Source organism: Tympanuchus pallidicinctus, unplaced genomic scaffold, assembly GCF_026119805.1.
Source record: "Tympanuchus pallidicinctus isolate F22 unplaced genomic scaffold, pur_lepc_1.0 scaffold4, whole genome shotgun sequence".
NCBI classification, from domain to species: domain Eukaryota; kingdom Metazoa; phylum Chordata; class Aves; order Galliformes; family Phasianidae; genus Tympanuchus; species Tympanuchus pallidicinctus.
This window is the reverse complement of record NW_026294758.1, coordinates 37,867,773-37,879,897: the sequence shown is the minus strand read 5'-3', so window position 1 is coordinate 37,879,897 and position 12,125 is coordinate 37,867,773. Positions and strand designations below refer to the sequence as shown.

At 37.2% G+C, this 12,125-nt stretch overlaps 1 protein-coding gene across 4 annotated transcripts in view; it reads right to left on the bottom strand.

Moving 5' to 3' along the window:
* The window catches only part of TRPM6 (transient receptor potential cation channel subfamily M member 6), a 95,177-nt gene that overhangs the window by 59,975 nt on the left and 23,077 nt on the right, over positions 1-12,125 (bottom strand). For all 4 annotated transcript variants that reach the window (XM_052700866.1, XM_052700867.1, XM_052700864.1 and 1 more), the window contains exons 2-6: positions 9,108-9,187; positions 8,245-8,283; positions 3,240-3,417; positions 2,638-2,851; positions 548-672 (exon numbers count right to left, since the gene is read on the bottom strand). In XM_052700866.1, coding sequence (XP_052556826.1) covers positions 548-672; positions 2,638-2,851; positions 3,240-3,417; positions 8,245-8,283; positions 9,108-9,187 — 636 coding nt within the window. The remainder of the gene's footprint in view (positions 1-547; positions 673-2,637; positions 2,852-3,239; positions 3,418-8,244; positions 8,284-9,107; positions 9,188-12,125) is intronic.

The following is a 12,125-nucleotide window of genomic DNA, read 5'->3' as shown; positions in this document are numbered from 1 at the left end:
CTCTTATTAAGAGGCACTGGCAACCTTTCTCAACTACAGTCGAAACACAGTGGCACTTTTCTCCTCAGTGTATTTCCAATAAAAACATGTACGCTACCATTTATCAGGAATGATTTTGCCTTTCTTGTCAAGTGTCTTCAAACAATTACATAGACTGCATCCTTACACTGGCACTGACCTAAAATTCTAATTTATGAATAAAAATCACACATGTTAATAGCCTTTTTGCATATACAACTAATCTTATTGCTTATTCTACATCACATGAGTATAGAAATACGTAAATTGCATCCACAAGAAAATTACCTAATTAACTGCAATATTTTAAAAAAATAAGAAAAAATGCTTTAAACTATCTATTTAATAAGAAAAACAGAACACACTGTCTCAACATGCCACAGAATTCTGCCCCTGAAAAAATCCTAAACCTCTGCTGCTAAGAAAAAATATCAAACTAGTGAAATGAAGCAAGCACAAAATGAAGCGTGAAAGAAAGCTAAACCATTGCTCAAACATGGCTTTTATTATTAAAATGCATAAAACTCACATCTTTCCCAATGAGATCCCTCTGGTTCTCAATGATACCCCATGGGGGGATCCCAACAGCACAGATCTTTCTCAGGTATGGTGAGGCACGTCCTTTCAGTGCATCCCCCACATGTCTGGACACTCCTAAACAGATAATTAACCATAACCATAACTTTTCTTCTGCATTTGAAACTTCCTACAGGACAACAACTGAAGGACTTCCCATCTTGCATGAGAGTTGCCCTGAAAGTAATGCCTCCTATTTTGTTATGTTGGCCTACAATGTAAAAGGCAAATGTTAGTGGTAGGGCAGTAGAGGTTGAACCTTTCCACCAATATTCTGCTTAATTTTGTTGCCACGAAACAGATGGCAGCAGAGGGGCAGTCTTACAAAAAAGCATCTGACACCATTGAATTCCTCCATATAAAGCACTGAATTCCTCCATGCAGAAAAAAAATTACATCCACTGACATTTGTTGATGCTTACTGAAAGTTTATAGAGATCAACTTGCTTACTGAACACTTATAGAGAGCAGAGAATGTCAGAACAGAGAGGTGGCGAGTGGTGCATATCAGCAGCATCAACAGCAGCATGAAAGACAAGCCATGTTATGGACAGCCATGCACAGTTTTCATACCACAAAATGAAGAGCATCTTGATCAGCTCATTTACACAAATCAGTGGATTACGACCAGGGAGTGTACAGAGCTGAATATTGGCTTCAATGCATTGAAAATAATGGTGGCAAGAATGGAATATCAAAAAGTTTTGACCAGGTGTTCAAACCTGGACTAGAAAGAACACCGTACACAAGTTTGTCAGGACCAAAACTGGACCAAAACTGTGCTGAAGGCAGTCATTTCCCAGACTGTATCATTACCAGTGATGAGATGTCATGTCACCACTACGATCCCAAATCAAAACAGCAGTCTGTAGAACGGTGACATGTGAATTCAACATCTCTTGCAACATGATAACATATCAGGCTCAGTACCAGCTTGTAGATTGGGGTATATTGCCAATATTGGCTGGGCTGTCCTACCACATCCCTGTTATAGTGCGGATTAGGCACTTTCTGACTTCCATCTATTTGGGCTGATAAAATATGGACTCCCCAGGCAACACTTTCCTAGCTATGACATTGTCATAGCAGCTGTGAAACAGTAGGTCACCTCCATTGGTGAAGACTGTGATGAGTGTGGCATGCAAGCTCTTGTTCATCATGGGCAAAAAGTGCATAGCTAATGGTACTAACTGTGTTGAAGTGTTCTGTAGCTGAGAATTTCCTCTATCAAAGTGTTATTCTACTCTTTGTATCTGTTGCAGTTTCCATGGAAATAAATAGGATGAATTACTTTCAGAGCAACCTACATATTGTATTCTTTGGTTATGTTTTAACCAGAAATAAACCATGCTCCCAGTGTGTATACTTGATATGAACAGCTGTAATTGTAAGGTTCAAACATAATGACCCAATGCTTCAAACTCAAATTTTTAGTTAATAATGCCTGTTTACATGCCAATGGTACTTTCTATCTAATCATAAAAACTTCATTATTTACATACAGGGTGGTTCCCCTGTAAGGCCACTGGGCTGCAAAAAAGATAAAGAAGTAAAATTATTTCAGTTCGGTGGCTGACCAACCACCTCAGTTTTTGAAAGGATAATAGGCTAATAAGTTCACTGTATGGATTATCATAATTCAAAACTCTCCTAGTGAAAAAAATTAAATATAGATTTGAAAATTTTGAAAGTTCTGAAAAGCTCCTCACAGTCATCAGATACTAAATATTTCAATGAAGTATACAAAATTGACTGTAAGTTCTTGTTATCTACTTTCAGTTGGCACTGTGTTTCTTACTACTTGTGGAACACACTGCTATTCAATAATAAATAAATAAATCAGAATGCCTGTCAATAGCAAAGGCATACGTTGTTTGCCTTTGAACAATGCATTGCTCCTAAAACAAAAATGCTTTACTCTGCAAAAAAAGTACCACAAATTATAAAACTAACAATTTAATTATATTTGCCCCAAACATATATGTTAATGCACACAGAAAGAACACCAGGGGAAGACTGAAACAACAAGAAGAATTACACTACCGCTGTTGATGCCTTCAGTAATGATCCATGCTCCTGTAGTCTCAGCAGCCTTCACCAATCCTCTACTGAAAACCTGCTTGACCTTTGAGGGAAGTTTGAAATTTTCAGTGCCTCCATGAACAGAGATGACTAGCTTTGGCAACTCCATCTGCCATTCATTAATCATCAGGTGCAAGAGTTGATCCAAATTGCTATCATAAGAGAGTCTAATGTACTGAAACAAATAATCACAAATAAAATAAACATCACTGAAATACTCAAAGAGAAGAAACTGCAACATCTTACCAAGTTCTCAGCTCTAGCATCTTAAAGACTTGTGCTGGATTAGAAGTTTTATAATACTGTTAAAGTGATTGCACAGAAACACGTAAGTGAGCAAGACAGGCAGCAAGACAAGCAGTTACTCTTACTTGTGGTGAAGTTCAACATACAGATATTATGCACACACACAAACTTCTGCTACTTTTAGGTTCTTCCTGCTCTCTTAAAACAAACCAGCCTATAGTCACCAGTGTCACTCCTTGCCCTTCTTCCCGGGAAATTATAACAAGAAAGCAGACAAATAAACCCAGCAATCAGTAGGAATCAATTTACAGACAAACCTTTGCATGGTATGTGTGATCTCCATCTTGAAAATTGATTGTACCAAATGCATCTGTTGGACTTGTCTTAGTGTGTTTTTGCACAGACCATTCTTCATCTCTCTGCAGAGCAGTCTGACAAACAGGCCAGCTGCAATCTACTCCTGGGTGATCTCCAATCAGCCTTCCACAGCAACATCTCACATTAAAAATAAAATTAAAAAATGATTTTGTATTACAAACACTTGTGCAAAGTTCTAGGATCTCCACCAGAGTAGCCCAAATACTCTTCTGCAAAGAAGGATATTGTAGCATTCTGACATTAAGTAAAACAAAAGTGAACTCAGCTAAAAAAATCTCAGTGATTGTAAAATGACATAGAATTAAATAATAAAAATGTTTTGCTGGATACATCACTTGTTCTCCTCTTGGGGAACACTGATACCAGCTTGACAGTTTATCCACAAGTTAATTCTGACCTGAGCTATGCAGCTCAGATTTACTGGAGTCTTTGGTAAGATATCTTAGAACACTGGAATTCACTATAGCTATTGTAACAGGGTATTCAAGGTGCTGAAGAAAGATCTAGGAGCTACAATCACGAATGTGAATGAGATCAGCAGCTCTCAGTCTAAAAAGACCTCTAGACTAATTCTAGGACACCAGCAAAACAAATATACAAAATAAATACATGCATTGTTAAGGGAAATATAACAGAAGCTCAGTTAGCATTTAAGATTTGCAAGAGGGTGAATAACTCAGACTCCAAATTCAATCAGTATTACTGTCATTTGGACCTCAACAGGCTCCAACCTGTTCTGCAAGATTAAATTTGATATATTTATAGCAATATCTGAAATTCTGGTTTTCTTTTAGACATCTTAGATGCTAACATACTGTTAGTGACAGGAAAAAAAAGAGAAGAAAGAAAAATAAATGTAAAAACAGGGAATAGCATAGTAGGCGCATGAACTGCTGAAACAAACTAGTCACCTATAAACCTTATTCCAAAAGCAAAATTCATGGTAATTTTGCCTTCTCATAGACAATCCAGGACAAGACTCATGAACTATACAAAAGTATCCAAGCTGGAGCTCAACAAGTAACTCAAGTCTCCTACAATATGCAATTAAATAGCTACTACAGGAAACTGAGGATTCAACACAAAAAGATCATTGCTGATATTGTAAGTGCTGTCAAATAGCATGCAGGCTCAGACTTCACTTGGAGGTGCTATACAGGCATACATTTTTTAAAAGCATTTCAGAGCTACATAGCTGCAAAAGCAGGAAATACAAGGAAAGTAGCTTTGGACAACATTTGCTCATAAAAAAACATGAGGCCAAGGACTACATTTGTTCATGGCTCTCTGCAAGTAACTTAAAGAAAGGACAAGAAAAAGAGGCATTTTCAATTAAATTATTGGTCTTCAGAGGATAAATTTCCTTACAGCTGAGGAATTAGCCTCCTTGCTCCAATTTTTTTCTCCTTTTTTTTCTTTTTTTTTTCTTCTGGGGACTCCAGGGTAACAGCAAAATATCCATAAAAAAATATCCTTTAGAGAAAAGGTGAGCAAGTCTGTGGAAACCCTATTGTTTTTGGTCCTGAAAATATCTTGTAGCCACTGTACTGCTCCTACAGCAGTCTCACTGAAATGAATTCTTTTATCCAAGAGTCATTCCGGAACACAGTAAAACTAAAGCAGTTTCATCTAAATAGTACATTAACTTCCTTTATTTACCTAGTAAATTACACACTTGGAATCAGCAAATGCCAGTGCTTGCAAGAACAGCACTGAAAAGCATTCAGACTTATTAGCAGTGGATTACATTTTCTAAAATCTGAATTAATTTCAGTCCGCAGAGTTAATCACCATCAAATAAGAAAACAGGATGACTGTCCCACATATTACTGCTCCATAGAGGGAGCAATCGTGTCAGCGACCCTTAGAGCAGCAAGAGCCTACTTTTTAAATCAGAAATCCTACGGAAAGCAATCAACTGACATACCAAATAACTGCATTAACCCTGAAAATGACAGGCCCAATGAACATTGACCAATTTTCATCATTAGCAGTATTTTCACTGCATATCTAACATTTAAATGCAAATATGCCCACAGGTGAGATGCACTCAGAACAGTTCAAACACACTGTGCAGACAGCGAAGTAAGTGCACGTGGACCTAACACAAGCACTGCAGGGTACGTGCACATGTTTTATCTTGGAGATAGTCATAACAAGAAGCATGAACTAAAAAACCCTGGTATTTCCTGAACAGCTCATGCTCCACCCCAAGTTGGCATGCTCAGTCTCCTGAGTCAAATAGAAGGAACGGACAAAGTGCTAAGGCCTTCCTGATCAGGGAATTCAAAAGCCAAGATCAAGAGACTAGAAAGGGTGAGGAAACCAAAGCACATTACACACATCTGTTCGGCTTTGTTTTGCTTTTCCATAAACTTTTGTGCTCTGCACCTGGAGATGGGGTTCAGGGAGGACAGTAGCTAGCAGCCAAGGACAGTGGTCAAGCCAGGGATTGCTTCAGAGCACTGGAGCCACACACATCCCTGAGACCTGCTGAGACCAGGGTGATGATGGTGCTGGCTGATGCCTTTCTACATTTGTTAATACTTAGATGTTTTCCCAAAGTTCCATCCATCCTGGCCTTGAACATCTCTAGGGATCCACAGCTTCTCTGTGCAACCTGTTCCAGTGCTTCATAACACTCATACTGAAGAATTTTTTCCTCCTGTCTAATCTAAATCTTCCTCTATCACTTTAACACCATTACTGCTTAGTCCACAAATATGCAGCCCACAATATGACTAGGCATAAATGTGCCTAATAGGTCAGACAGAGACAACCTGTGAAAGCATCTCAAATGTGCAAGGATCTAGAAGTACTGCATTCCTGAATACTCAACCAGTGAGGCTGGTCTAGGTTCAGTCTGGCATGTGTTTATCAACACTTACAGAACAGTGAATTGAGGTAATTTCAACAGAGAAGCAGTAAGTTTCTCAAATTTCATTAGGAACTACTTAACAGAGTTATTCTACTTCATATTAGCAAACACTTGAACAGTTTGCAAACCTTGGAAGTTTCCTACAAATAATAAACCACTAAAAGATTTCAATTGCCTATGATACTGTGATACTGGGTCAAACTATAATAGGTGTCAAATTTATTCACGTCAGCTTTGGACTATGTGGAAAACTGCAGATCTTAAGCTGACTTCACAGCTGATCTAATAAGTAGAGTATAAGCAATTATAATGCTCAGGTGTAAATTACTTCGCCATGTTAAGAATAGAAAAATACTTCTGTAACAGAGCTTTGACTGTGGTTTAAAATACACAAGTAGAAAAGAACGTTTAATCCTTGAGGAAACATAATCAAAAATAATAGCTGGCTGAAACAAACATCAGATAACCCTATACATTCTGCACATGTAGAAAGAAGGACATACATGATACTCAGGAAAATGTTCACCAAATAGTAAAAGAAACAACTAAAAGATGAAAAAGAAAAACAAAAATCCAAAGGTATGAAATTTCACTACAGAGAAGGTTGAAAGAGAAACAATTAACACACTTTATGAGGTGCACACTTTCAGTTTCTTTTCCTTCTTAACGTAGTAATGGCATTCATGCAACTGAACAGTTTCATTAGAAGACTGGTTTGATGAAAGCTTTTCTTTTTTTTTTCTTTTTTTTTTCCCCAGGTTAGTTTTCATACCAATGAGCTTCTCCTGCCAACTAACATGGTAAGGGAGATGGCACAGAACTGCAGGATTGCTGTGGTGTTAACATAAATCAGATTAAACCATGTAACTATACCCTAAGTACTCATTTACCTTGCATACATAGCCCTAAAAGGTATAAGCACAAGTTAGCTTCAATTTGAAGCACAAGTTAACTTTAGTTTACATACACACCAAAGTATCACGAGATCAGCAGGAAGCAATAAAATCTTTACAGCATTTCTAGTTCTAAAACATTTGCAACAAATCTTAGGATCTCTTTTCTTCTTCTCTAAAGCAACCATTCTTTTTGTACAGGTCATTCGCTTTAGTTTTAAGACCTATGCTATTCTGTGCATTAATCATTTTCAGCAATGTGATTCACAGAAGTAATTTATTTGCTTTTTGGAAAATGTGATTCTTGTTTCACATAAGTCTTAAAAGTGAGGCAAACAATGGAATAGAGTAGGATAGAGTAGAGTACTTTAGTTCCATTAGAAAGGACCTTCAAAGATTATCTAGTCCAGCTGAAAAATGTTAAATGCAACATAAAAAAAGCAAATAATCTTGCTTATGCAAATGACAGGACCAATTTTTACCAGTTTCCTAGTCCTCATTTACTGGAGGACACCCATTGTTTTCTGGTGCTTCAGCTTTCAAAAGCCTTTAACACAAAGCAAATGCAAAGAAAAGTTAAATTTTTGTTCTTGTAACTACTTATTACCATAAACATAAAATATCAAAAGATGTTTTGGGATAGCAGCTGAGCAAAGAATTTTGGATGGAAATCAACTAGTTTATATAAGCTACAAAGACTAGCTGCTCAAAAAATATAAAAGCCAGTTAAATGTACTGTAACGTAATGTAATTTTTGTTGCTTATTGAAGGCGTGAATGCCCAGTGCCACCTTCAGAAATTCTGTCATCAAGGATGTTTCCACTGCCATCTTTCTTCTCTTTTTATTTAGTTTCTCCTCTTTTCCTGATTCTTAATGTTTCCCATTGCCTTCCTCTCTCTCTCCTTGTATCATCCAGGATACAGGCCAAACTTAAAGATAAACTCATTCACAGAAGTTATTTGGATAAAATTTTCTACTGCAAGTTGAAGTTTATTGTGCAATTTATGTTACCTAGGTTTATGATAAACCTTCACGCCAGGTCCCCAGAAATGGTGTTCTGACATTGTAAGAGGAAGGATTTTGTTATTATTGTTGCTTCCTAGAGTAGGAATGTTCATTGCTAGCTTTAGGTCATTACAAAAATCATATGTACATTATTTTTGCACTGTTACCTGATTAAATTCTGGCACACCTGGCATCCTGCAAGACATCTGTGATAAAGATAAATAATTAATACATGCGTGTACAAAAGAAAACACCTGCAATAATCATAAAAAATAAATTAATCTCCGACAAAATTCGACCATCAGAATTAAAGGTTGTCTTCTTCTGTATTAACCACTGGAAGAACTACTAGATAACTTCAGTGATTTGGCTTGCATGTAACATCTCAAAACATATATTCCAGCTACATTTCGAAGATGAGTTCCCTACTGTCTACACAATCCATGTGTTCAAAAGAACATAATACAAATTACAAGTTCACAAAATCAAAACATGATCTTGCTGAGCATATTTAGGCAGCAGCTTCCATTAGATACAGTCTGAAGTGCCAAATCATGGGGTTTTTTTTCCCAGTTCCCACAGAATTGCTTAAGAGTTTGATCTTTTCCTCACTCTTTTCATACTCTTTGTCAATCTGAGTGGAAACCTATGTCTCATAAGACTTTGATCAACAGTAGGCGATATTTTGAGGATGGGAGAAAACAGTAGTACAGGATTATGGATTTCTGTGCAGCAGTAGTTCAACATCAGAAGCATGATACTTTTTTTCTCTTTAATTTGGATGACATAACACGGTTTTAGTTATTGGATAGTATGATGTCCAGGAAGGCATGGAAGGTTAATTGTTTATAATTTCTAATTCAAACGAACAGCAACATTGTAAATGTACTGGTGAGAGGACCTATAAAAATCACCAATAGTAGTACTGAAAAAATTGAAAGAATTGCACCCAAACTTCACAAAACACCCATAAAAGTGAACTCTGATTCTTTCTGAATTCAACAGAGAGAAATGAAAGTCATTGTTTTACCTGTGAGGGTCTTTCAAATAGGGAACAATGGTTGCACATTCTCTTTTACTGAAGACTTCTTCTATCCAAGATTTGGGTGTCTGAAAAGATAATCATAATTAAAAAGAAAAGATAATTATATATAAAAATATATTAAAAAAATAATTATATTCCTTAACTTTAGAACACAAAGCAAAACATTGCTCTACAAAGTTTAGGCTGCTGTATATGCCTAATTCCGAATAATTTCCATCACAATGTCAAATGAAACCAAATGTTATTAGCTGAAACTGGAGCTCTGAATTGTACAAGTCTTTCACTCCCCAACTTTTTTCTTAGAAATATGTATCCAAAAATATATTCCTATTCTTCAGTAATAAACATGAAAATGATTTAGAGGATCACATACATGTAACTGAAAGCACTGCACATTCTGATAGAAGACTAACAAATAGCAATATTGCTAAAACTGATACTGTGCAAAAAGGCATTATTTCATTTTCACCTGAAAGACACTGTTTACTCCTTCTTGTTTTATTATTATAAGAGATTTCAGAATTGATGCATCCTGGTTATGTGTTTACTGAATTAGGACTATGCTGAAGTACAAAAGACAGGGAAGATAGTCTGGACTGCATTTAGAGTGTGTGTCAGGTGAAGTTTCCCCACTGTGATACTGCCTCAGTGAAGGCTGTTGCAGCTGAATGAACTGAACTGAATCGCTGATGTACACAGATTTTTTTCAAAGAACCTCTTTCTATTCTAGCTAATCAGACCACAAGAACCAAAGGATCTCCTACACTCTCACCGTGAGGCAGAAAGAGGGACCTATTAGACAGAGGTGAATGGAAGCAGGTTGCTGTTCAGAGCAGCAGAAAAACTTCCAAACCCCACCCTCCAACATACTCTCAGACAACAGACATGAAGCTTTGGAATTTGACGGACAGGAACCTAACATCCATATCACAACCACCTCTGACAAGAAGCATTTCTATCATAAGCAAGTCCCTTGTGAGGGGAACAGAGGGCCTAATATGCAAACTAGACCAGACCTACTGGGAAGTCGGATGCCAACCTGGGGCCCAAGTAAGAGATGTCACTAGGAAACTCACCAGGTTAGTACAGCCCCCTGATTATTAACCATTATTCATGTCAGCAACAATGAGATATCAAAAAGAATTCCAAGGTCAATCAAATAGGATTTCAGGGCTTTGGGGTGATTAAGGATAAAGGAGTAAGGTCGCAGGTAGTGTTCCCTTCCATCCTTCCTGTAGCCATATAGAACAGGCAGACCCAGCTAGTCACTATGCAGCTCCAAAGTTGATGTTACCAGCAGAATTTTGGGTTTCTTGATCATGGGGTAATCTAAACAACACCAGGACTGATGGTGCCTAGTGGGATGCACCTTTCTCGAAAACAATTTGTGCTATAGGCCCCCTAGCCAAGGTGACAACATCTATGAATTATTCCTTAAGCAACTTAGAGGTATCTCTAGATTAACTGCCTTTGTCCTTATGGGTGACTTCAATTTGCCAGACATTAACTAGGAACATCAGCTGATACAAACAGATATAAACAGATTCAGGAGATTCCCAAAACGTTTTGATGAAAACTTTTTGGTACAGGCACAAAGGGATGCAACTAGGAATGGTGCCCTCCTGGATTTTTTTTACCTCTAAGCAGAGAAGGTGTTGTGAGTGAAGTGGAAATTAGTGGTTTTCTTGGTGATTATGAAGTATACAAGTTCAAAATTTTTGGTGATGGGAGGAAAACTGCCATCAGAACTACAGCTCCAGATATGGGGAGAGCAGACTTCAAGCTACTCATTTTATGATTAGGCATGAAAGGCAAAAGGTAATCAAATAATAAATACTGACTCCTTAGTCATTCTCTAAGTTGAAAATTGATTACTCCTTTGCAATATGCCTAACTTGCAAAAATACTTGTGTTAAGTACTTTTCTTGATACTTGTGTAAAAAATGTCTCCTTCCTACAACGAATTAGAAAAGAATTCAATTTGTGAGAATCCATGTGACAACTGATTAAGAGCAGCGCTCAGAGCATTTTTATGGTTGGAGCTCAGCAATAATTCTTATAAAAGAGAATACTTCTCTATTATCTCCTGAAAAGAAGTATGATCCTTAATAAAAAATGGTTTGTTTGAGAATTTTTACTTCAGCTTTACATCCCTAAATACCCCTGCATTAACTCATAGCTAATAACCTGGTTATGGAATACCAAGAGGTACATGGGTGAAATAACAACTCGTGTGCAGGTTCAGACCCAGCTCCCATCAGGACTAACAGTAGACCTCAGAAAGTAGTCTGAGTCAGTTCCCCACTGACAAAGATGAAAGGGTTTATTAAAAAGCAGTTTGCAGGTATTGATATGAATGCGTATTCTTCCAAGAGTAACTAATTTAATTGTGTCTGGTTGAGCTTAGAAGGAAGAAGTAAGAGCATGGAAGATCCTCAGGGCTGAACAGATCGTGAGCATACAGGAAAATTAAATATCTCAGAAATACACCTATTGAAGACATCAGACAAAAATTAAATCCAAGGAAAAACCTGAGAAGCAGCATAGCAAATTTCATTGTTTGAGGGCAAGCATGCAGTGCTTTAAAAAACCTTTCAATAGTAGTCTTGTTAGTAATCGTTATTGTTTCACGCTTCCCAAATCACTTCATTCTAGTTGTCTGAGCTATCAAGCAAAATAGACAAATGTTCCTACTACTACAATACCCTGGGACTCTGATCTTCTGAAATCCCTTAATATTTCTGGCAACACTTTTCAATTGAAACTAAGAAACAAGAAATCTTTTTATTTATGGGATGCCTTGGATAAGAATGAACTTCACTAAACTTTTCATTAACAGGAGAGGGAGTAATGGAATTGCCAAGAGGTTGGCAAGCCTCACAGCACTTACTAGGGAAACATGCTCAGCCTTGTGAGAGAAGAACATTCACACTGCTGTCATTTTGATTAGTAACAGCACTAGCAGTTTGAACAAGCTGTTGGCATCATTTAATCTTCCCCCCA